The 23,727-nt window shown below is 37.1% G+C and overlaps 1 protein-coding gene and 1 long non-coding RNA gene across 2 annotated transcripts in view; one reads left to right on the forward strand and one right to left on the reverse strand.

Moving 5' to 3' along the window:
• The window catches only part of LOC116557573, a 55,507-nt gene extending 37,109 nt beyond the window's left edge, over positions 1-18,398 (forward strand). The window contains exon 3 of the long non-coding RNA XR_004271579.1: positions 18,314-18,398. This is a non-coding gene — a long non-coding RNA (uncharacterized LOC116557573). The remainder of the gene's footprint in view (positions 1-18,313) is intronic.
• SCIN (scinderin) overlaps positions 1-23,727 on the reverse strand; it is an 83,494-nt gene that overhangs the window by 35,422 nt on the left and 24,345 nt on the right. The window contains exon 4 of the mRNA XM_032287073.1: positions 20,287-20,436. Within this exon, the coding sequence (XP_032142964.1) occupies positions 20,287-20,436 (150 nt within the window). The remainder of the gene's footprint in view (positions 1-20,286; positions 20,437-23,727) is intronic.

A 23,727-nucleotide genomic window follows, 5' to 3' on the forward strand; every position in this document is an offset into this window, starting at 1 on the left:
ATATGAGATTCCAACATTCACTCTATTGTTCTCTCTGTGATGGGCTTCCCTGCCTCAAAAATACCTCTACCCCTTTATTCATAAATAAAATCGAGGGTGATTAAAGAGCGGGTGAAGGTATTTTAAAGGAGAGAAAGCATGTGATACACATATTTGGATGAAAAGACAAAGTGAATTGGGCCTTCTGCAAAAGGCTTAACTCTAGTGCAGTTCTGTCCTGTAGAAATTTCTGCAATGAAATATTCCGTATCTGTGCTGTCCAACGCAGTTCTCACTAGCCATTTGTAGCTACTGAGTATCTGAAATGTGGCTAGTGTGACTGAGTAACTGAATTTTTGTGGTTAATTTTCATAAATTTAAATGTAAACTTAGTCACTCATGTTTTGAGGATGTCAGACGGATAGTGCAGCTCTAGAGGCCTCAGGGAATGCTGTGGCATTGGGGAACTTATCATGAGGCAGGACTGATCTTCAGTATTCCTGTAATATCAGCGTAGCAGAGGATAAACGTAGAAGTATCAAACTCACAAGAAAGTTACCCCACAAGTTACTACAATATGGAAAGTTACCTTACAAGTTACTATAACATAGAAAGCAAAATCACAAGTTATTGAAAGACATAAGCCAGAATGCCAGCTTATTAAATAAGGGCAGTTATTTTCAGTGGCTGCATATTAGAACCATCTGGCTGTTATAAAAAAGAATGCCAATGTCTGAATCCAACCTCTAGAAATTCTGATTTATTTATTCTGATTGAAGCCCATGTATTGTATATTTTAAAAGCCTTCTGGGCCTGGTTTGGTGATTGGATTCAAGTGCTCAGTGACATCAGCCTTGCTAGCTTGGTTTATCTACCTCAACCATTGGGATAGGTCTGCCAAACATTTTTGAGGTTCACATTAGCTTGCTAGAACATATCTCCCCTGGACAAATTATTAGGGCCTGGTCGTCTGGGAGCTGCTTTGGGGCAAATCTCAGGTATTAAGATTTTAGGACATTTGCCTTCTCTAGATACAACCCAACCTTTTTCCCTAAAGCTTCAAACCCACTTTGAACCTTTCTGTCTGATCAGTGCTTGAATGAATGCTTCCAAAATTTGCCTTTGGGCTTCCTAATTTCTATGCATTTCTCCCTATCTTTTTGGCACCTCCCTTCATTTGGCAGGATCAGGCAGGCAGAACTGGGTGGAGCCACTACTAAGAGTCTCTGCAATCTTGTTTCCACATTTAAAATGGTATAATAAATAATACAACTCAATTATTATGTGATTATTCCTCTCACTACCATATGGTGAAAAGTCAACACATGGTAGATCCTGTATCCTTTCTTCATCTTTATATACGCAGAGTCAAATCTTGCCCTAGTCGAAGCATTTTTCTTTCTGTCTTATACGACCCTGCATATTATGGGACTAATCCTTTGCATAATTATTTCACCACTGGCCTTTTGCTACACACCTCCTCACGGACTTACACATTATTACTGGTTCATGTATTGATCTAATGATTTTATAAAGCAATCTATAGCTCTTGGTAATGTACCTTTGTCAAAATCTTTTATCTTAGATTTAGACTACAAATTGAATATAGATCTATATGTCCATCTCCAGGCAAAACCTAGAGAAAAGTCTTTTATGCAATCAACAAAAGAATAGGTGATTATGCTGAGAAGAGGAAATATGATATAGTAATCTCTTCCTTTTATTGAAGTTTCTCCACAATGGTGGTGTCTATGATGTCATTAGTCCTTGATTAGAAAATTAATTATCTGATCCTTCTGTGTTTCCATCGTATTTTCCCATATAGTCTTGTATACATGACCATACTTTGGTGAGGCAAGATGTATCTGTTACGTAAGGTTTATTTGTAGAATATCTATAATATTCCAGCTCTGTGGGAAGAAGCTGAATCTACAATGGTTAACAGGTTAGCTTTGGTCCCTGCTTTAGGTGAACTGACCTTCAGTGCAGTGTTTAAGCTGTTTGGAATTGCTGTAATAGAATACCACAGACTAGGCAATCTATAAGGAAAATAAATTTATTTCCCACATTCTGAAGTCCAGTGTCAAGGTACCAGAATCTGGTGAAGCCTTCTTGCTACCTCATCTCATGGTGTAAGGAGGAAAGGCAAGAGAATGTGGAGACCAAGAGAGCAAGAAGGGCCAAACACACTTTTTCATAATAATAAACCCACTCTCATGAGAAAATACCTACTTCTGCAATAATGATGTCGAACTATTCATGAGGGCTCTAATCATCTCTTATTAGGTCCCATCTCCCAAAACCATTGCATCCATAGGGACCGTTCTCCTCCTCTCATGGCTGGTTGCTTCACCACGGTGTCTCTGGTAACATTATTAGTCTCAGTAACTTATTATTTTTTTCAATTATTTATTTTATTGTATTCTAGGTTTTGGGGTACATGTGAAGAACATGCAAGATTGTTGCATAGGTACACATGTGGCAGTGTGATTTGCTGCCTTCCTCCCCATCACCTACATCTGGCATCTCTCCCGTTGCTATCTCTCCCCAACTCCCCACCCCCCACCGTCCCTCCCCTATTTCCCCCCAACTGACCCCAGTGTGTAGTGCTCCTCTCCCTGTGTCCATGTGTTCACATTGTTCAACTCCTGCCTGTGAGTGAGAACATGCGGTGTTTGATCTTCTGCTCTTCTGTCAGTCTGCTGAGAATGATGGTTTCCAGGTTCATCCATGTCCCTACAAAGGCCCCAAACTCATCGTTTTTGATGGCTGCATAATATTCCATGGTGTATATGTGCCACATTTTCCCTGTCCTGTCTGTCATCGATGGGCATTTGGGTTGGTTCCAGGTCTTTGCTATTGTAAACAGTGCTGCAATGAACATTCGTGTGCACGTGTCCTTATAGTAGAACGATTTATAATCCTTTGGATATATACCCAGTAATGGGATTGCTGGGTCAAATGGAATTTCTATTTCTAGGTCCTTGAGGAATCGCCACACTGTCTTCCACAATGGTTGAACTAATTTACACTCCCACCAACAGTGTAAAAGTGTTCCTATTTCTCCACATCCTCTCCAGCATCTGTTGTCTCTAGATTTTTTAATGATCACCATTCTAACTGGCGTGAGATGGTATCTCAATGTAGTTTTGATTTGCATTTCTCTGATGACCAGTGATGATGAGCATTTTTTCATATGTTTGTTGGCCTCATGTATGTCTTCTTTTGTAAAGTATCTGTTCATATCCTTTGCCCACTTTTGAATGGGCTTGTTTGTTTTTTTCTTGTAAATCTGTTTTAGTTCTTTGTAAATTCTGGATATCAGCCCTTTGTCAGAAGGGTAAACTCCAAAAATGTTTTCCCATTCTGTTCGTTGCCGATTCACTCTAATGACTGTTTCTTTTGTCGTGCAGAAGCTGTGGAGTTTGATTAGGTCTCATTTGTCTATTTTGGCTTTTGTTGGTGTTTTGGTCATGAAGTCCTTGCCTACGCCTATGTCCTGAATGGTTTTGCCTGGATTTTCTTCTAGAGTTTTTATGGTGTTAGGTCTTATGTTTAAGCCTTTAATCCATCTGGAGTTAATTTTAGTGTAAGGTGGCAGGAAGGGGTCCAGTTTCTGCTTTCTGCACATGGCTAGCCAGTTTTCCCAACACCATTTATTAAACAGGGAATCCTTTCCCCATTGCTTGTTTTTGTCTGGTTTGTCAAAGACTAGATGGTTGTAGATATGTTGTGTTGCCTCCAAGACCTCTGTTCTGTTCCATTGGTCTATATCTCTGTTTTGGTACCAGTACCATGCTGTTTTGATTACTGTAGCCTTGTAGTATAGTTTGAAGTCTGGTAGTGTGGTGCCTCCCACTTTGTTCTTTTTGCTTAGAATTGACTTGGCTATGCGGGCTCTCTTTTTGTTCCATATGAAGTTTAAGGTGGTTTTTTCCAGTTCTGCAAAGAAGGTCATTGGTAGCTTGATGGGGATAGCGTTGAATCTGTAAATTACTTTCGGCAGTATGGCCATTTTCACGATATTGATTCTTCCTAACCATGAACATGGAATGTTTCTCCATCTGTTTGTGTCCTCTGTTATTTCGTTGAGCAGTGGTTTGTAGTTCTCCTTGAAGAGGTCCTTTACGTTCTTTGTTAGTTGTATTCCTAGGTATTTTATTCTCTTTGTGGCAATTGTGAATGGCAGTTCGTTCTTGATTTGGCTCTCTTTAAGTCTGTTATTGGTGTATAGGAATGCATGTGATTTTTGCACATTGATTTTGTATCCTGAGACTTTGCTGAAGTTGCTTATCAGTTTCAGGAGATTGTGGGCTGAGACGATGGGGTCTTCTAGATATACAATCATGTCGTCTGCAAATAGAGACAATTTGACTTCCTCCTTTCCTATTTGAATGCCCCTTATTTCTTTTTCTTGCCTGATTGCTCTGGCTAGAAATTCCAGTACTATATTGAATAGGAGTGGTGAGAGAGGGCATCCTTGTCTAGTGCCCGATTTTAAGGGGAATGCTTGCAGTTTTTGCCCATTCAGTATGATATTGGCTGTTGGTTTGTCATAAATAGCTTTTATTACTTTGAGATACGTTCCGTCAATACCTAGCTTATTGAGGGTTTTTAGCATATAGGGCTGTTGAATTTTGTCAAAGGTCTGCTCTGCATCAATTGACATAATCATGTGGTTTTTGTCTTTGGTTCTGTCTATGTGGTGAATTACGTTTATAGACTTGCATATGTTGAACCAGCCTTGCATCCCTGGGATGAATCCTACTTGATCATGGTGGATAAGCTTTTTGATGTGCTGTTGCAATCGGCTTGCCAGTATTTTATTGAATATTTTTGCATGTATGTTCATCATGGATATTGGCCTGAAGTTTTCTTTTCTTGTTGAGTCTCTGCCGTGTTTCAGTATCAGGATGATGTTGGTCTCATAAAATGATTTGGGAAGAATTCCCTCTTTTTGTATTGTTTGGAATAGTTTCAGAAGGAATGGTACCAGGTCCTTTTTGTATGTCTGGTAGAATTTGGCTGTGAATACATCTGGACCTGCGCTTTTTTTGGGTGGTAAGTGCTTAATTGCTGCCTCAACTTCAGACCTTGTTATGGGTCTGTTCAGGGTTTCAGCTTCTTTCTGGTTTAGGCTTGGGAGGAGGCAAGTGTCCAGGAATTTATCCATTTCTTCCAGGTTTACTAGTTTATGTGCACAGAGTTGTTTGTAATAATCTCTGATTATGGTTTGAATTTCTGTGCAATCTGTGGTGATATCCCCTTTATCGTTTTTTATTGCATCAATTTGGTTATTCTCTCTTTTCTTTTTTATTAATCTGGCTAGTGGTCTGTCTATTTTGTTGATCTTTTCAAAAAACCAGCTCCTGGATTTATTGATTTTTTGAAGGGTTTTTTGTGTCTCTATCTCCTTCAGTTCTGCTCTTATCTTAGCTATTTCTTGTCTTCTGCTAGGTTTTGAATTTTTTTGATCTTGCTCCTCTGGCTCTTTCAATTTTGACGATAGGGTGTCAATTTTTTATCTCTCCTTGCTTCTCATGTGGGCACTTATTGCTATATATTTTCCTCTAGAGACTGCTTTAAATGTGTCCCAGAGATTCTGGTATGTTGTGTCTTCATTCTCGTTGGCTTCGAAGAACATCTTTATTTCTGCCTTCATTTCATTGTTTATCCAGTCCACATTCAAGAGCAAGTTGTTCAGTTTCCATGAAGCTGTGTGGTTCTGGGTTAGTTTTTGAATTCTGAGTTCTAACTTGATTGCACTGTGGTCTGAGAGACTGTTATGATTTCCGTTCTTTTGCATTTGCTGAGGAGTGATTTACTCCCAATTATGTGGTCAATTTTAGAGTAGGTGTGATGTGGTGCTGAGAAGAATGTATATTCTGTGGATTTGGGGTGGAGAGTTCTGTAAATGTCTATCAGGTTTGCTTGGTCCAGGTCTGAATTCAAGTCCTGGATATCCTTGCTAATTTTCTGTCTGGTTGATCTGTCTAATATTGACAATGGGGTGTTAAAGTCTCCCACTATAATTGTGTGGGAGTCTAAGTCTCTTTGTAAGTCATTAAGAACTTGCCTTATGTATCTGGGTGCTCCTGTATTGGGTGCATATATATTTAGGATCGTTAGCTCTTCTTGTTGCATTGATCCTTTTACCATTATGTAATGTCCTTCTTTGTCTCTTTTGATCTTTGTTGCTTTAAAGTCTTAATTTATCAGAGATGAGAATTGCAACTCCTGCTTCTTTTTTGCTCTCCATTTTCTTGGTAAATCTTCCTCCATCCCTTTATTTTGAGCCGTTGTGTATCCTTGCATGCGAGATAGGTTTCCTGGATACAGCACACTGATGGGTTTTGGCTTTTTGTCCAATTTGCCAGTCTGTGTCTTTTAATTGGGGTATTTAGTCCATTTACATTTAGGGTTAATATTGTTATGTGTGAATTTGATACTGCCATTTTGGTGCTAGCTGGCTGTTTTGCCCATTAGTTGATGCAGATTCTTCATTGTGTTGATTCTCTTTACCATTCGGCATGTTTTTGGAGTGGCTGGTACTGGTTGTTCCTTTATATGTGTAGCGCCTCTCTCAGATGCTCTTGTAAAGCAGGCCTGGTGGTGAAGAAATCTCTGAGTACTTGCAAGTTCACAAAGGATTTTATTTTTCCTTCACTTATGAAGCTTAGTTTGGCTGGATAGGAGATTCTGGGTTGAAAGTTCTTTTCTTTAAGGATGTTGAATATTGGCCCCCACTCTCTTCTGACTTGTAGGGTTTCTGCTGAGCGATCTGCTGTGAGTCTGATGGGCTTCCCTTTGTGGGTAACCTGACCTTTCTCTCTGGCTGCCCTTAGTATTTCCTCCTTAATTTTAACCCTGGTGAATCTGAAGATTATGTGCCTTGGGGTTGCTGTTCTTGAGGAATATCTTTGTGGTGTTCTCTGTATTTCCTGTATTTGAATCTTGGCCTGCCTTGCTAGGTTGGGGAAGTTTTCCTGGATAATATCCTGAAGAGTATTTTCCAGCTTGGATTCATTCTCTTCGTCGCATTCAGGTACACCTATCAAACGTAGATTAGGTCTTTTCACATAGTCCCACATTTCTTGGAGACTTTGTTCATTCCTTTTTACCCTTTTTCTCTCTTCTTGCCTTCCCATTTTATTTCATTGAGTTGATCTTCGACCTCTGATATCCTTTCTTCTGCTTGGTCAATTTGGCTGTTGAAACTTGTGCATGCTTCATGAAGTTCTCATGTTGTGTTTTTCAGCTCCATCAATTCACTTATATTCCTTTCTATTTTGCCCATTCTCGTTAGCATTTCGTCAAGTCTTTTTTCAAGATTCTTAGTTTCTTTGCATTGGGTTAGAATATTTTCTTTTAGTTCACAGAAGTTTCTTACTACCCAACTTCTGAAGTCTGATTCTCTCATTTCATCGCACTCGTTCTCTATCCAACCTTGTTCCCTATCCAACCTTGTTCCCTATCCAACCTTGTTCCCTTGCTGGTGAGGAGTTGTGATCCCTTGTAGGAGGAGAGGTGTTCTGGTTTCGAGTGTTTTCATTCTTTTTGCGCTGGTTTCTTCCCATCTTTATGGATTTATCCACCTGTCTTCTTTGTAGTTGCTGGCTTTCAGATTGGGTCACTGAGTGGACGTTCTGTTTGTTGATGATGAGGTTATTTCTGTTTCTTAGTTTTCCTTCTAACAGTCTGGCCCCTCTGATGTAGGTCTGCTGAGGTCCACTCCAGGCCCTGCTTGCCTAGAGATCACCTGAGCAGCTGCAGTACAGTAAGGGTTGCTAGCAGTTTTCTTCTTCTGCTATCTTTGTCCCAGAAGGATACCCGCCAAGTGTCAGTCTGATCTCTCCTTTATGAGGTGGCTCTTTGGATATACAGTGGTCAGGGAACTGCTTGAGGAGACAGTCTGTTCTTTATAGGAGCTCAAGTGCTGAGCTGTGAGCTCCATTGTTCATTCAGAGCTGCTGGGCAGGTACGTTTAGGTCTGCTGCAGCAGAACTCATAAACTGCTTTTTGTTCCTAGGTACTCTGTCCCAGGGATTTAGGGCTTTATTTATGAGTTTCTGTTATGCTGCTGCCTTCTTTTTTTTTTCCTTCAGAGCTGCCCTGCCTAGCAAGGAGGCAGCCTAGTCACTGTCTGCCTGTAGAGGCTTTGCTGAGCTGCTCTGGGCTCCGCCTAGCTGCTGAATGAACTTCCCTGCAGTCCTGTTTATATGGGTGTAGTTTGAACTGCCTCGGCAATGGTGACCCACCTCTGTACTGGTGGACTCTTTCTGTAATGGCGGGTTGCCTTGGCAATGGCGGGCTGCCTCAGCACTGGCGGGTTGCCTTGGCAATGGCGGGCTGCCTCAGCATTGGCTGACTACCTCTGTAGTGTTGGAGTGCCTCGGTAGTGGCAGACGCCCCTCCCCTACAAAGCTGGACCGTCCCGGTTCAGCTGCACTTGCTGTGAAACTCTCAATCCAGAGATTTTCTGATTGCTGTTCTTTTGTGGGGGGTGGGACCAGCCGAGCCTGATCGCCTGGCTCCCTGCCTCAGAGCCTTTTTTTTTTTTTAAGTTGGTGTTCCAGTCACCTGTTGAAGAGGCGCCGGGATCTGTGTGTTTTCCCGTGTGGCAACTCACTGCACTGGCTTAAACAGGGGCACTGAGATTCGTGGCGCTTTTTTTGCCCTGGAATCTACTGTCCTGGTTCCCTGTTCAGTCCCCTTTTAAACAGATGAATGGGTGACTTCCAATGGCTCCAATCACCAGCCTAAAGGACACCCAGACCAGTGTATTTTGTATGGAGACCCGCTGCGCCAGGGCGCTGACAAAGTAGCCTCGTGGGGCAAAGCAGCCGCAGCCACTGACACAGCTGCAGTGGCTGACACAGCCACACTGGCGACCCGTGGGGCTCCTCTGCCTGGGAATTTCCTAGTCTGTGGGCAATAAAAATGCGGCATCCACTCACCCTCTGCGCTTTCACTGGAAGCTGCAATCCTGAGCTTTTCCTATAAGGCCATCTTGGATCGATCCCCCTCAGTAACTTCTTGCTTATTTTCACTGACTTTGGAAAATATTACCCTCTGATAATCTGAGTTGGATAAAAAACTAAGTTGGATAAAAAGCTAAGTTGGATAAGGGGAATAATGGAAAAGAAAAAACCACTTTTCTTCTCCAGTTTCTTCCTTTGAGGCAGAGGGAAGATGAAGAGCTATAGGGCATTCCTATGATGAGAACATAAGCTAAACCTCCAGGAGTTTTTTTTTCTTTGCTCTTCATCACCATATACATATACATATACACACATTTATATGACCTTCTTTAATTTTATATCTCATCCTTTGAGGAGAAGGTAAATAAACCTGATTTATGTATAACTTTAATTCAATTTGGCCAAGTTTTGTTTTAATGGCAAGAGAATAGGGAAAACTTCTTTTTTATCTACATAATCCAGAAAATTTCCAAGCATGATATTTTAATTAAGCAAACTCAAAAATGGCTCTTCAGGTACCCTGAGCCACATAAAAATATTTACATAACTATTATGCCACCATTAGGAAAATGTATATCCTTTCCAAATAAGTGTGTACCCCAGTTTCCCTGAACTTATTGCCTCTGTAGTTTGGATGAAGGGCTGAATGCTAACAGTAAGAGATATAAAACAAAGGATTAAGCCAGGTGAATCAGTCAATTTTCACACTGCTATAAAGAAATACCTGACACTGAAATCAGGTCATTTAACTGAAGTGAAGGTTAATTAATGAAGAAAAAAAGTTTAATTGAGTCAAATTTCTGCATGGCTGGGGATGCCTCAAGAAACTTACAATCATGACGGAAGGTGAGGGGGAAGCAAGGCACATTTTACATGGCAGCAGGAGAGAGAGAGAGTACATAGGAAAAAATCTATCACCTTTAAAACCATCAGATCTCGTGAGAACTCCTTTACTATCATGAGAACAACATGGGGGAAACTGCCACCATGATTTGATCATCTCCCACCAGGTCCCTCCCTTGACATATGGGAATTACAATTACAGATGAGATTTGATTGGGGACACAGAGCCAAACCATATCACCAGTCCACTGAGTAGAAACACTACTATTAAAACTAATTATTATATGGAATGTATAAAATGAGGGAGGCATAATTATCAAAAATTTCTGGCAAAGTTTTTGAAGTTATAAAATAACTTCACAGCAGCTATGATTTCCCTTGCTCTGTATGTTTAGATCACATTGTCTGTAAGAAAGACTGCTTGGGTGTGATCTGCTTATTCTTGTTTCTACTTGAGCAAATTACATACCCTCTCTATGACTCAGTTTCCTCATCTGTAAAGTAAGGATGTAGCAGATGCTCTTGGTGCTCTGCCCATATCACCTTGATCTAACTTAGAGATCATTTGCAGATAATGTCTTAAAGCTCAAAGTCTTCTGCTTTCCACATGGCAGCATTATCTGGCCACAGAGCTGTCTGTAGATATTGTTGTAGATATTGTCTTAAAGCGCAAAGTCTTCTGCTTTCTATCTGTTGGCATTATCTAGCCATGGAGCTGTACTGTGTCTAAATACAAGGCAGACTGGAGGTGTTGGGACATTAAGAACCAGGAGCAATTCTCAAGCAATGAGTGCTGGGAGTTACTGGCTAGACCCAGCAATCACTCAGCCTTCTGAGGGCTCATGGCTGAGGGTGTCTTTGGGACTTAGCCCCAGTTGCTCACTGCAATAAGGCATTTGTTAACAAAATGTTGTCTCACTTTACTGCTACTTGGTGCTATCAGGATCATCGTTCAAATAACAATCTGCCCCCAGGTTCTTGTCTCAGAGTCAACTTTTGCAGGAACACAACATAGGGAATAAAAAAATGCCTTCATTTCATATTGTGTTGTAAAAATTAAATCCTGTAAAGCCCATAGAAGAGCCCTATGGTTAGCGCTGAATGTTTTCAGGGTAGCAGTTGTTAGCTCTTTTGCAGCAATTAAAATTCATTTCCTAGATTATTTAATTTCTGTGTTAATAATAAGAAGCACTCATGTGCTATCAAGAAAATGTAACACAAAGATTAAGGAATGAACAGAAAGTTCAGCCTACCAGCGAGCCATTTGCATTTACCCGTGTAGAACACGAGATGAGAGAAGTCATGCCATCCCCTAGCAATGGTGTTCCATAACAGTGAATATCACAATGCAATTGTAGAGCATTTGCTGCTTGTTGCAAAACTGTTTTTAATCAATATATTTGTCTTCTCTACATGCAGTATATCAGGCATCGTTAAAATGTATTTTTGATAGCTGATTGCTTTTTAGTTTATTGCAATAGAGCATTAATATTTAATTTCTCTGTGATGCATAGTATATGACTTCAGTTGCCAATATATATCTATGAATTTTTTCCAGAATTCTCCATGAGTACAAAATTCATACATGTATGTATGAATACATTCAATTAATTTCTATATGAATACATACAGATATTAATATATTTTAGCAGCATGTTAGTACCTTTTTCATCATTAGTAATTTATGGGATATCCAACTAATTAGTATCCAACACTAATTAGTAGATTATGGAATTTCCTATTGGTTTACACTGAGCAGAATGCTGTATTTATGTGAACAAACCATGCTTTCCTTACAAAGTCACTTTAAAGTCTTTTAAATAAACATGTTGTTACATATATATTTTTTCAAAATAATGTTATTCTAGAAATTCTGATGCATTAGATACCCCTGCAAACATAATAGCAATTCTAATTCAATAACACTGGTTTAGACAAGTGCTGTCAATATAACCCAATTCCAATACTCTGTGATTCTAGACTATGGAAAAACAGTGCTTGGTAGCACAATCCAGATGGCCTCCATTTTAGGAACTTCTTTCCAATATGTGAGCATATTTCCTCATGATATTAAACAAATACGTATTAGCAAATACATACGAAGGAGATGTGAATTTCTGATTCTTGCAGATTCAACATTTTCATATCTGGGGTTGGCTAACTCTAAGCACAATATGTAAAAGGAAACTGATATAAAGTAAATATTATTGTTTATTATTATATACTTAAAAACTAATTTACAAAATGAATGCAAGAAATTGTGAATCACTGAATCAGAGATCTGGCCCTTTTCTATCTGTGTTTGGCTAATTCTTAGCACAAGGGATAAGGTAAACTTGATTTAAAATTACTGAAAAAAATACAGTCCGACTGTTAGTTTTTATTATATATTATCACTATTGTAACAAGTGGAATACTAAAAGGATAGAATAGAAACCTGCAATTATAGTTCAATATTTATATTAGCTTATCAATTGAGATTGTTGATAAGCTAATCAATGTGGGAGGAAGTTCCATCCCTCTCCCGTGTCCCACCCATTAAACCCATTTGTCTTGGAACTGCATTGTGCTATTTACAGAGTCTTATCGATTTTCCCTCTCTTTAGCTGCAAGCTAAAGGGAAAATTAAATTACCTCATTCAGAGATGATTGCCAAGTGATATTAATCTGGACTGACTATATAAAAGTGGCACCTTATCTGTAAGGTTAGAAGTCTTCATGTTGAACTTTGGTGTGACAAAGGGGGGTATTATCTGAAATGTTACCACTTTATTGCAGCATATGGTAAACTGTTACTATATGAATTTCTTATCTTTGTTCAGAATATTTCAACCTTCCCCACTGGATGAATTGGTGAGGAAGAAAATGTGTAACCAAATTCAATATTCGAAATCCAAACAAAAATTCATTAAACTAAATGACAACAAATAAGTAGTGCCTTGAACAGTGCCCGACAAACAGTAAGCCGTCAATACATGGTTCTTCTAAATAGCTATAGCAACTATAGTGTTCCTGAGAGCATCACAACCTTGGGGCAGGTACTCCTTGTTACTATAATTTTTTGGATTTCAGGTGTGTACTAAGTATTACTGCAGTAAAGCAAAATGGAGAAAATGCATTAATACAATGCAACAAGAGGAGAAAGCGAAAGAGTCTTACTTGCTTGTATGTCTGATAGTTAATCTCTTTTCCATATGCAGTGTAGCCTCAGGACTAATTTAGAGAGAGTTGCAAATATACTTGCTCCCTTTAACTTAAAAACCTTTGAATAGTAAGTCAGTAAATGGACCTCCTCTTTCCCAATGATTCTCATAATAATGTTATTTCAATCAAATGACAAATACATGATAAGCAGTGCCTGTGTGCCAGGCACCATGCTACATGAATGAGGGATTCCAAAATATTTAAGACATTATTCAATTTCCCAAGGACTTACAAAAAGTCCCAGGAAAATAAATGCGGGATAAATAAGGGAGTTAAAACTACTTGGAAAACACACAAGTATTTAGACCCAATTTGATATCTCAGACAACTCAAATTTCCATTCTTACAAAGTGCAGAGTTTTGACTAGGAATGAAAAAAGTAGGAGGGCAACAGAAAAATAGTTAAATGACTTATTTTTTGTGTGGGTATTTCAAACCCATAAAGCAACCTTAATCTTACATTTAGGAAACCAGTAAAACCCACTCTTGTTTCCAGATGCAATGTGATTTTATTTTTAAGAGATAGGGTCACTTTATGTTGCCCAGGCTGGAGTACAGTGACTATTCACAGGCATGATCATAACTCACGATGTCCTTGAACTCCTGGACTTAAGCAATCCTCCCACCCTCTGGTCCCAGCTTCCCAAAGAGCTGGGACTGCAGGTGTACACCACCAGCCTAGCTGTATATTTATTTATACCATTTTCCTATAAAGCTTTAGACAGTTTCAAAAATACTATATACATTGTTCCAAAATGGTTATGAGGAGGATTTTCACAAAGCTCCCCATTTCAATTACTAGTACTTCTTTGCTTCATTTGATACAACTCTACAAAGATAAATAGAGAATGATTGATTTATCTAATCAAAGATTACACCCCAGAAATGAAGCTCTTTCCTCTCTCTGTAGTATCATTTTCAAAACAATCATTATTTAAATGTACAACTATATTTTTATTAAAATATGAAAATATAAATCCATTGCAAGTCCAGTAAACTTAGGACAAACATCTCCACAGATAGACTTTAAGGAATGTTGACAAAATCCAAACTTCCAAATTCCAATTTAATTTGGTAGTCTTTTACTTTGTATGCTGAAATGTATGAATGTTCCAATGATTAAATTTTTAAAATTTAAAAATCACACCTATTTCTGTAAATTGTATAAGACCTTTGGAAGCACTAGCAATGTGCACAGCCTTTTGACATTAAGTTTGGGGGAAGAATAAGACAAATGTATTAGATGACTCAGTAATAAAGCACCGTATCTCTGTAGTTCCTTGGAGGTCATAGTGCACATTCACCTTTAGTCCAAAGCAGTGAGCAGTGGTGGCCCCAATATTTCCCAAAGAGGCAGCACTGGAATTGCAGGCAAGAGCCAATCAGAGTATCCAGGGCAGTGGGCAGCAGTGTTACTTGCTGTCCTGGCCAGAAAAGAATTTGAGTTTTGTGACTGCTGGATTCTAAAAGGGGTGATGACATAACCTGAGAAGGACGTAAGGTAACATGCATTTTAATTCACAGATGAAGAGTTTTAGATACCGGCTACATGTTTACTACAGTGTGAAGCACTTTACTTGGAGTACATGCTTTTTGTCTAATATGTGGAACAGTATTGCACTAAGTATAAATAAGCTCAAGACTTGTTTGTTGTTTTTCAAGAGGCTAGTTGTCACTATCATCTGAAAAAACAAGAGGAGCAGAATATTTGAATTATCCTTTGTAAATACCAACTGCCCTTCTATATAAATCCAGTTGGTCTTAAAACTTATTTTAATCAGTATATGAGTTTGTTCATGTCTACATCAACAATATCACCTAAAACAAGGGAATTTTTAAAGCAAGACTATCTTTTAAAAAACAGAAAATCAAGCATACTTAGTTTCTGGAGCTACATATTTCACAGTTAATCGTCCTAATTATCCAAATATGAGTGATCAATGAGTTAGAGCTGTGAAGGCTACACAGATATAAAGGCAGTGCCTTCCCTCAAGAAGTTTAGTGTTGATAACATATAATTGTATTTTGCAGAATACTTTGAGGAAAAATGGCTAAAATTTTACTCTGCCTAAATAGACTAAGTAGAGTACATCTCTAAAAGATAACTTAAGAACTATCTTCCCTATTAAACTCCAGTTTTTACTAAAGTGACAGCCAGATAAGCATAAATATCCCATCAGCTTTCCAAGAGAATGGCTGAATACATTCTGTTGTTTTCATATTGTCAATTAAGACCTATATAAACAAGAGGAGCACATTTTGGGGGGGGAGAAACTTTGGAGTTTAATCTAGGCAATGCTAATATTGTAAAGTCTAAAATAAGATTTTTATCATGAGAAGTCTTCCAACAAATTGTGATATCATTGACTATGTTCTCTGGCCTCTGAGGACCCTCATGATTTATTTCCACACACTCTGACTATTTTCTACTGCATGCTTATCTCTTCAACCAAACAATAAAGTAAGTAGAGTTTTCAGATTTCATTGGGAACCAACCCAATGAATAAACACTTATTAATGAAGACATAGTATGTTATTCTGATTTTCTTTTTTTAGGTCCAAAATCTGAAATAATGATTGCGCATATGACTTTCCAGAGAGCCTTGCAATCAATTTTATAAAAGCAAGAAACCTAACAGTTCAGCAACATAGCATCTGCCTACCATCTCCCTGTAGTATTTTTACTGCCACTATTTCACAACCAGCATTTACAATGATTATAGGCTTAATAAATTCATTAAACTATATTTAAAAAGTCTTTCCAGATTAAAAAAAATAATTTGTTGTTGTTTCAAACAACCTGCCTCTTCTTCACTTCATTCTTTTTGTATCTACCAGATGCTGGTTATTATTTTTTTTAATGAAAGTCTATAAATCATATAGATTTATTTTTTCCCCAGGTTTTTGTTTAACCTTTCTTACTAATGTTTACAGAAGGATTAATCAAGGAATAAAGTTTGGGACCTTAGGGCTAGTGAAATATTTAATTTTCCTTCACATTCACTGATTATTTTAAATATGAAAAGAACTATCATGAAAAAAGCTTTACATAATTTATGAGCAGTCATTCAAGAAAAATAAGTTTGCAGCAAAAATAAGCTCAGAGTAAAATGTGACTGTAGTTACAGAGTTATTTCCACATACAGGATTGTCTTCCTATTTAGGCACATGAGCCTTTAAAAATACTAAAGATACAGAAAGGAGGGTGAGCATCCATCGTGTTTCCCGAGTTGGTCTTGTTAATGATGGTTGTGTTCTGTCTCTATAGTGCCCCGTTATACTCTACAATGTGCTTTGCTTTGGAGGATAAATTTATGGTCACTCTGTAGATAAACCATATCAAAACTGTGTGAAAATAGTGTGATCAACAGCTGAAATACTTCAAACTAAAGATAAATTTTTCAAAAGACTCTCAGAAAAGTTTGAGTTTCAGTGTTGAGCATTTTAATGTGTTAGTCAAGTTCCAAAAATTCAGCATTGAATACAAAATAATGAAAACAGGCTCATTTAATTGATTAAAATATCCTTGCTTTCAAGCCATTACTAACTTTCACGTAGTGAGACTATGTTTTTAAAGTTTTTAAAGTTAAATAATTTTAAAATAACTCCATTTAAGATGGATCATTTAGACTGGGTGCGGTGGCTCACACCAGTAATCCCAGCACTTTGGGAAGCTGAGGTAGGCGAATTACGAGGTCAGGAGTTCCAGACCAGCCTGACCAACATGGTGAAACCCCATCTCTACTAAAGACACAAAAAATTAGCCAGGATGGTGCTGAGCGCCTGTAGTCCCAGCTACTCAGAAGGCTGAGGCAGGAGCATTGCTTGAACTCGGGAGGCAGAGGTTGCAGTGAGCCGAGATTGCGCCATTGCCTCCAGCCTGGGCAACAGGATGAATCATTTAGAAGGTCAAATTTAAACGATATTTGAAAAACTTTTAGATTTTCAGACTCTAACAAAATCACCAGTTGCATGACAGTCTCAGAAAAATAAATGATATTTTTTAATCGTAAATGAAGATACCGTGTGTGTGTGTGTGTGTGTGTGTGTGTGTGTGTGTGTGTGTGTGCGCGCGCGCGCGCGCACGCGCGCGCGTGCTACAGACTGATTTGGACCACTTCTGAAGTCTCCTAGCTCCATTCTAAGAAAGATATTTACTATCACGCCTGTAATCCCAGCACTTTGGGAGGCTGAGGCAGGTGGATCACGAGATCAGGGGTTTGAGACTGGCCTGGCCAACATGGTGAAACCCCATCTCTACTAAAAATACAAAAAAAATAGCCGGGCATGGTGGTGGGCACCTGTAATCCTAGCTACTTGGGAGGCTGAGGCAAGGAGAATCACTTGAACCTGGGAGGTGGAGGTTGCAGTGAGCCAAGATCACCACACTGCACTTCAGCCCAGGCGACAGTTCAAGACTCCTTCTCAAAAAAAAAAAAAAAAAAGAATGAAAGAAAAATATTTGCTAAATGCATAAAACAAGAAACAAAGTATTATAATGGAAATGAATTACATTGAAATGCAACTATTGAAATATCAATATATATTTCAAAGTTTGATAAAGTAATATATGAGCTTTTCATTAACTCATTAAATACTAGTAAGGAACAGATCTAATAGCAATAATAATTGCCAAGTAGCAATGAGTGTAAATGATATTTTGAGGTTGTCTACAATAGCTGTAATATGATCTGAAAAGTCACAGGACTGTCCATGTTACTCATGTTTGTTGATTACTTTCACAGTTGGAGGAAAGGCTATACTTCAGTTAGTGAAAATAAAATTTTAATTCTTCCCAACCAAGTTCATGGGCTTTTTTTATTCTATCCTTATCATTACGACACCAAGAAAGCCTAGAAGTCAAACAAGTTTGTTATAGGTGCTCAATTAATTAATCAAATAATTACTCTTTCTTGTAATCGGGCTGCAAAACTACATTTCCAAAAAAAAGTCCGCTGAATGCTGTTTTTTTCCTTATCTAATAAAGGTCTTCACTGAAAATTCATCTCAGTTCATTGTGTGAGTGAAAGTAGTCAAATAAAATGTAGTATAGACACTGAATGTATTGAATGAAAACAAAGTGGGTGCTTTATCGAATTTTTCTAAAAACCAAAACTGAAAAGTCTTGAAAACACAGACATGACATTTTATCTTAAGCATTATATCTCTTTATCCTTATCACTAATACTTTAAAGCCAAAATTTTTGCAGTTTTTCTTCATTTGCATTTTCTTATTTTAATTTTACAGTGTAATGTATTAATTGACTGATTATACTTTCTTTTTCAAAACATTGAATGAAATCCAGTAAGCAAGGACACCAAATATGTACATGCACAGCAAGGCCCCTCAGCCATAGCAGCAGCGCTTCCTGGAACAGACTACAAGTGGCAAACGAGTGGTAATTAAACACAGCTGCTGCCCAAGAGGTAAGGTAGAATCATAGATCATTAGAACCTAAAGGGACTGGAGAAGCCTTTTTGTCTAACCCTTCACTTTGCAAATGAGGAATCAGAGACAATGAGTAGTTAGAAGATTGCTTTGGGCCAAGGGAAGCCCTGGAGAAGCATGAATGATGTCTGATAGTTAATCTAACACTCTTCTTACCACTTCACAGGGTGAGTCTGCTTCCGTAGTCTTATTATATCCAAACATAGCTATTCAAACAAGGGGTTACAGTCAACTAGAAATACATCTTATTTACAGATTTTTGCTTCCAAATATGCCAAGTTAGAAGATTTACATGGTTGATCACATCTCTAGAACAGAGGCCTTGAAAGAGTATCAAAAGATCAAGAATTTGTTTCGAATACTTTTCAAAGTCTGATTTATTAGCTATGTTATTCTACCCAGTGAAAATTCAGTAAAACCATCCCTAATTTTATCTTAACTTTTTAAATGACCTTTTTTCTGATTATAAAATGAATCATATATGTTCGTTATAACAAAGACAGATGACGAAAATATTCAGCCACATCCCAAGATGTAATACTGATAATATTTTAGCATATTTTTCTAGATATATATGTATGTATGAATATAGAGCTGTATACACACATTATATATTAAGATAATACTGCATATAAAATTTTATATCCTGCCTTTTCTCTTAGCATTATACTATGAGAATTTTCCCCACCGAATTAAAATTATTTCCAAAACATCATTAATGTGAAAGTCTGTGCCTGAGGGTTATACTCCTTAACTGATAATCTTATTTAAGGGAATACATACAATAAATACATTTAGGTAGTCACTGTAATATTCTTAAAAGGCAAAGTTTGGTCACAACCAAATGCCTAAGGGTCATATAATGGTTAAGTAAATGATGTAGTTCTATAGAGCCATGATCACTTAGTTTTCATATTAATTTAAGAACTACACTAAAATCGTGTGTTGCCTGTAATTCTTAGCTTAAAATGATTGAAATAACACTGGCATATTTAATCTCTTGGTGTAAGATTTTATAATCATTCTTTTAACAAAATACAGGTTGAGCATTCCTAATCCAAACATCTGAAATTAAAACCTAAAATGCAATAAAAAATTAAATTAAATTAAAAATTTAAAAAAATGCTCTTAAGTCTGAAACTTTTTGAGTCCTGATATTATGCCAATAGTGAAAATTCCACCCACAAGTACTTAACACAACTTTTGTTTCATGCACAAAAGTACTTAAAATATTGTATAAATTTACAGGCTGTTTATGTAAGTTGTATATGAAAGATAAATGAATTTCGTGTTTAGACTTGGCTCCCATCCCCAAGATACATCATTTTGTATATGCAAATATTCCCAACCCCCCCCAAAATTCAAAATCCGAAACATTTCTGGTCCCATGCACTTCGGAAAAGGGACACTCAACCAACAACTGTTAATTTTAAAATTGAAGAAAACTACTGTTTGAAAAAAATGCTGAGAAGCCCAGAAGAAGAGATGAATGAACTAATAATATTGTCTTTCTTCCAAAATACATTCTTATAGTCGATTTCAAAAGTGTCACTCATTTGTTTCTCCTCATATACCATAGAAGATAGGGCCAGCGCTTCTTTTGATTGTGACACCCGCGATGATAGTAATAGTCATGACTTTCTGTTTTTCCAGTTCCATTACTTAGATAACTCTGTTGTTTCCTCTTACTAATTGTAGCTAGGCTCACTATTGAAAAATATGTTGAATCTCTTTCCCCTTCTCTCCCCACTCTCTCTCTCTCACACACACACACACAACACACACGACTTCAAGTGGTAGCCCTTTAACAAACAACATGAGTCCCCATACCTTTATAAGTGCTGACGGTTCACGTCCTTCTTCAACAACAATTAGTTCAGACCTTCCTTTCCTTTCATTGTATCGAATGCCAGTAGCTACCTGGTTTGCCTTCAGACGTTCATATTTGTTGCAAGAGGAACCACACCACTGATAAATTTCCTAAAAGAAAGAGGCAGATCTATTGACCCTAAGAATATGAGAAAGACATTCAGCCTCAGTTTAATAGTGGTGATTATTTAAGAAAATAAAAGGAAAATTAAATGACCTGTTGTTAAAGTATGTATGTAATTGTTATACTTCATTCTGCATCCTGCTGCTTTCAGTTAGAAGTATAAAGTAAGCAGTTTTTAAGCATGGAAAATATAAATATATATATCTCTATTCTTTGTGTATATAATCTATAAATAATTTATAAAAGTAAACATATGGATTAAATTTGAAATAATAAATATACCATACTTCAGAAAAGTAGTCAAGAATCTGCTAAAATAAGATACTCTTGATGATAATAAAATTGATATAACACTTTGGTTAAACTATTCATGTTTTTAAACTAACAAATATATATTGTATATATTTATTGTGTATAACATGATGTTTTGATATATATGTACATTTTGGAATGGTTAAATCAAGAGAATTAATATATGCAAAGCAATTTAACAATTCTTATCAAGAGACATAAAAAGAGTGATATTGTCCCAGTAATATCACCATCTGGCACTTATTTTAATAAATTATTCATAAAAGGAGAAAAGCACACACACATACTAGCGTTTTTATTGCTATGCGATTATATTGGTGAGGCATTAATTGATGCCTGAAAAGGCATTAATTGTTCAAGAACAGGATAATAGTTATATAAATTATGATACATAGGGAAAATTTCATACTTAACTGTTAAAATTATACTTTAACATCAAAACATGAATAAGTAGAAACAGAACATCAGTGTGATATATTGTGGAGATTATATTAGCTGCCACTTAAACTACTACATAGTTTAGATTTTAGTATAGTGTCCAGAAGGTATACAAATACAAATGTAAAATAATAATAAAAAACATCTCCTCCATGAACAGGGTTTACCAAAAGAAAGAAAGAGAAGTTGAGCAATACCCAAACCTGGAGGGGCTGTTGGAATGGGCATTATCACCCATTATTTGGGTGGTATAAACTGACGCAGGTTTTGTAAGGGTGGTTTAGCATCATTATCAAAAAGTTAAATATGCTTTTAATGTCAAGAAATTCCATTTATATGAATCTGAACTACGGAAATATTCAAATATGGGATATATGTAAAAAAAAAAAAAAAGAAAAAAAACAAATGCCCATAAATAAGAGGAGGGCTACATAAATGTCATTGTGTGGATACTGTACACTCCTCTTCAGTAGTTAGAAATTAGGAAAAAATGTTTAAATACTTATTTAGAAAATTAGTGAAGGTACATCATCAAGAATACAATAAACACATAGAAAAATATATTACATTTAAGTAGAAACAAAAACACAAGCTCCGTCTCTGTGTTTGCATAAAAAAAAGACAAACAGTTTTAAGAGAGTCAGATGGCATGCATATGCAGAAAGAAAGCCTTCAATGCTTATTGGATCTAAGTCAGTGATTTTTTTATGTCATATATATTACTAGGTGCTTATTACGCTGGGGATACAGAGATAAATAAGAAAAAACTAGCAAGGAGAGATGGACAGGTAGAAAAATTGACTAATAATACATTTGCACCATGCTTGGTTTTCAAAACATTCCCACAAACATTTCATTAATTCACCATATAAACTTGTGGTTCAGTGTGAGGAAAATGGACCTAGGCTGCCACTTTCTGGGCATTTGACAGTGTGTTTGCAATTTTTAAAAAGAGTAAATAAATCAGTAACATCAAAATATAACATCCAGGGAAATGAACTCTTCTCTGATTACATTTCCAGCCCAGAGTCATTTCCTCACTCAAAAAATGGTCTACTGAGTGCCTAAAATGGAGCAGCCTCTCCTGTACATAGAGGAAGCATGATTCTGAACAAAGTAGGCTTGTAACAGTCTCTCTGACCTGCTCCCTTAACATCCCTGATGACCTAATCCATAGTCCTCTTTAAGAATAAAAATATGCATTTTAGCAATGCAAAACTTCATAAGAAATAAAATAAAAATGATGATGTCTAGCAATCCTTTTCTCTCAAGAATCAAATACAGTTATGTATTATGGTCAAAGGGTGTTTCTTTCCTATTTCTAAAAGAAGAGTGTACTTCTTTTGTTTCTTTTTAACCTCTTTTCTACATCTGAGCATTGGAATATGAGGCTCACATATGGAGGTCATTTGAATACCATGCCAAAGTTAGCAGTTATAAAGAGTAAAAATAAATGGCTCACAGTGATCAGTCAACTCTTAGCCACTGAATACTAAAATCAGATAATGGAGTAGCAAAGTAATTTTTAAAAACATATGTGAGCCCTTTCCTTAGGAAATCTCAGGTGTGTTCTGGGCAGCTGTGTTTATCAAAAGCTCCCCAAGCGATTCTAGCATTCAACCAGTGCGTACCAGGTATGATGTACTCTGAGCACACCACACCTGTCATGCACAACAGGGAATTTGTAATATCTAATTATCCAGTGCAACTCAGTAGACTTTTCTGCTGAGCACAAACTAGTGTTGTTTGTTTTGAAAACAGTTTACTTGCACTTGACTCATGACAGAGAAAAACTGACCCTATAAATCAGAATATTTTTCCCTACATGTATCTTTGTTTTTGTTTTTAATTTTAATAGGTTTTTGGGGAAGAGGTAGCATTTGTTTAGATGAATAAGTTCCTTAGTGGTTATTTCTGAGATTTTGGTGCTCCCATCACCGGAGCAGTGTACACTGTATCCAATGTGTAACTGTTTGTCCCTCACCATCCCTCACCCTCCTGAGACCCCAATGTCCAATGGATTATTCTTATGTCTGTGCATCCTCATAGCTTAGCTTCCATGTGTGAGTGAGAACATACGATGTGTCGTTTTTCAGTCCTGAGTTAGTTCACTTAGAGTAATAGTCTCCAATTTCATCCAGGTTGCTGCAAATGCCATTATTTTGTTCCTTTTATAGCTGAGTAGACTTAAATCTAAGAACTGAAACCATAAAGATTCTAGAAGATAACATTGGAAAAACCCTTCTCAACATTGGCTTAGGCAAAGACTTCATGACCAAAACCCAAAAGCAAACGCAACCAAAAAAAAATGTAAATAGATGGGACTTAATTAAACTAAAAAGCTTCTTCACAGCAAAAGAAAGAACCAAGAGTTAATAGACAACCCACAGAATGGGAGAAAATATTACCAAACTATGCACTTGACAAAGGACTAATATCAAGAATCTACAAATAACACATCAGCAAGAAAAAAACAAACGACCCCATCAAAAAGTGGGCTAAGTATATAAGTAAACAATTCTCAAAAG

This window comes from Sapajus apella, unplaced genomic scaffold (genome assembly GCF_009761245.1).
Source record: "Sapajus apella isolate SASKATOON/1434 unplaced genomic scaffold, GSC_monkey_1.0 scaffold19, whole genome shotgun sequence".
Taxonomy (NCBI): domain Eukaryota; kingdom Metazoa; phylum Chordata; class Mammalia; order Primates; family Cebidae; genus Sapajus; species Sapajus apella.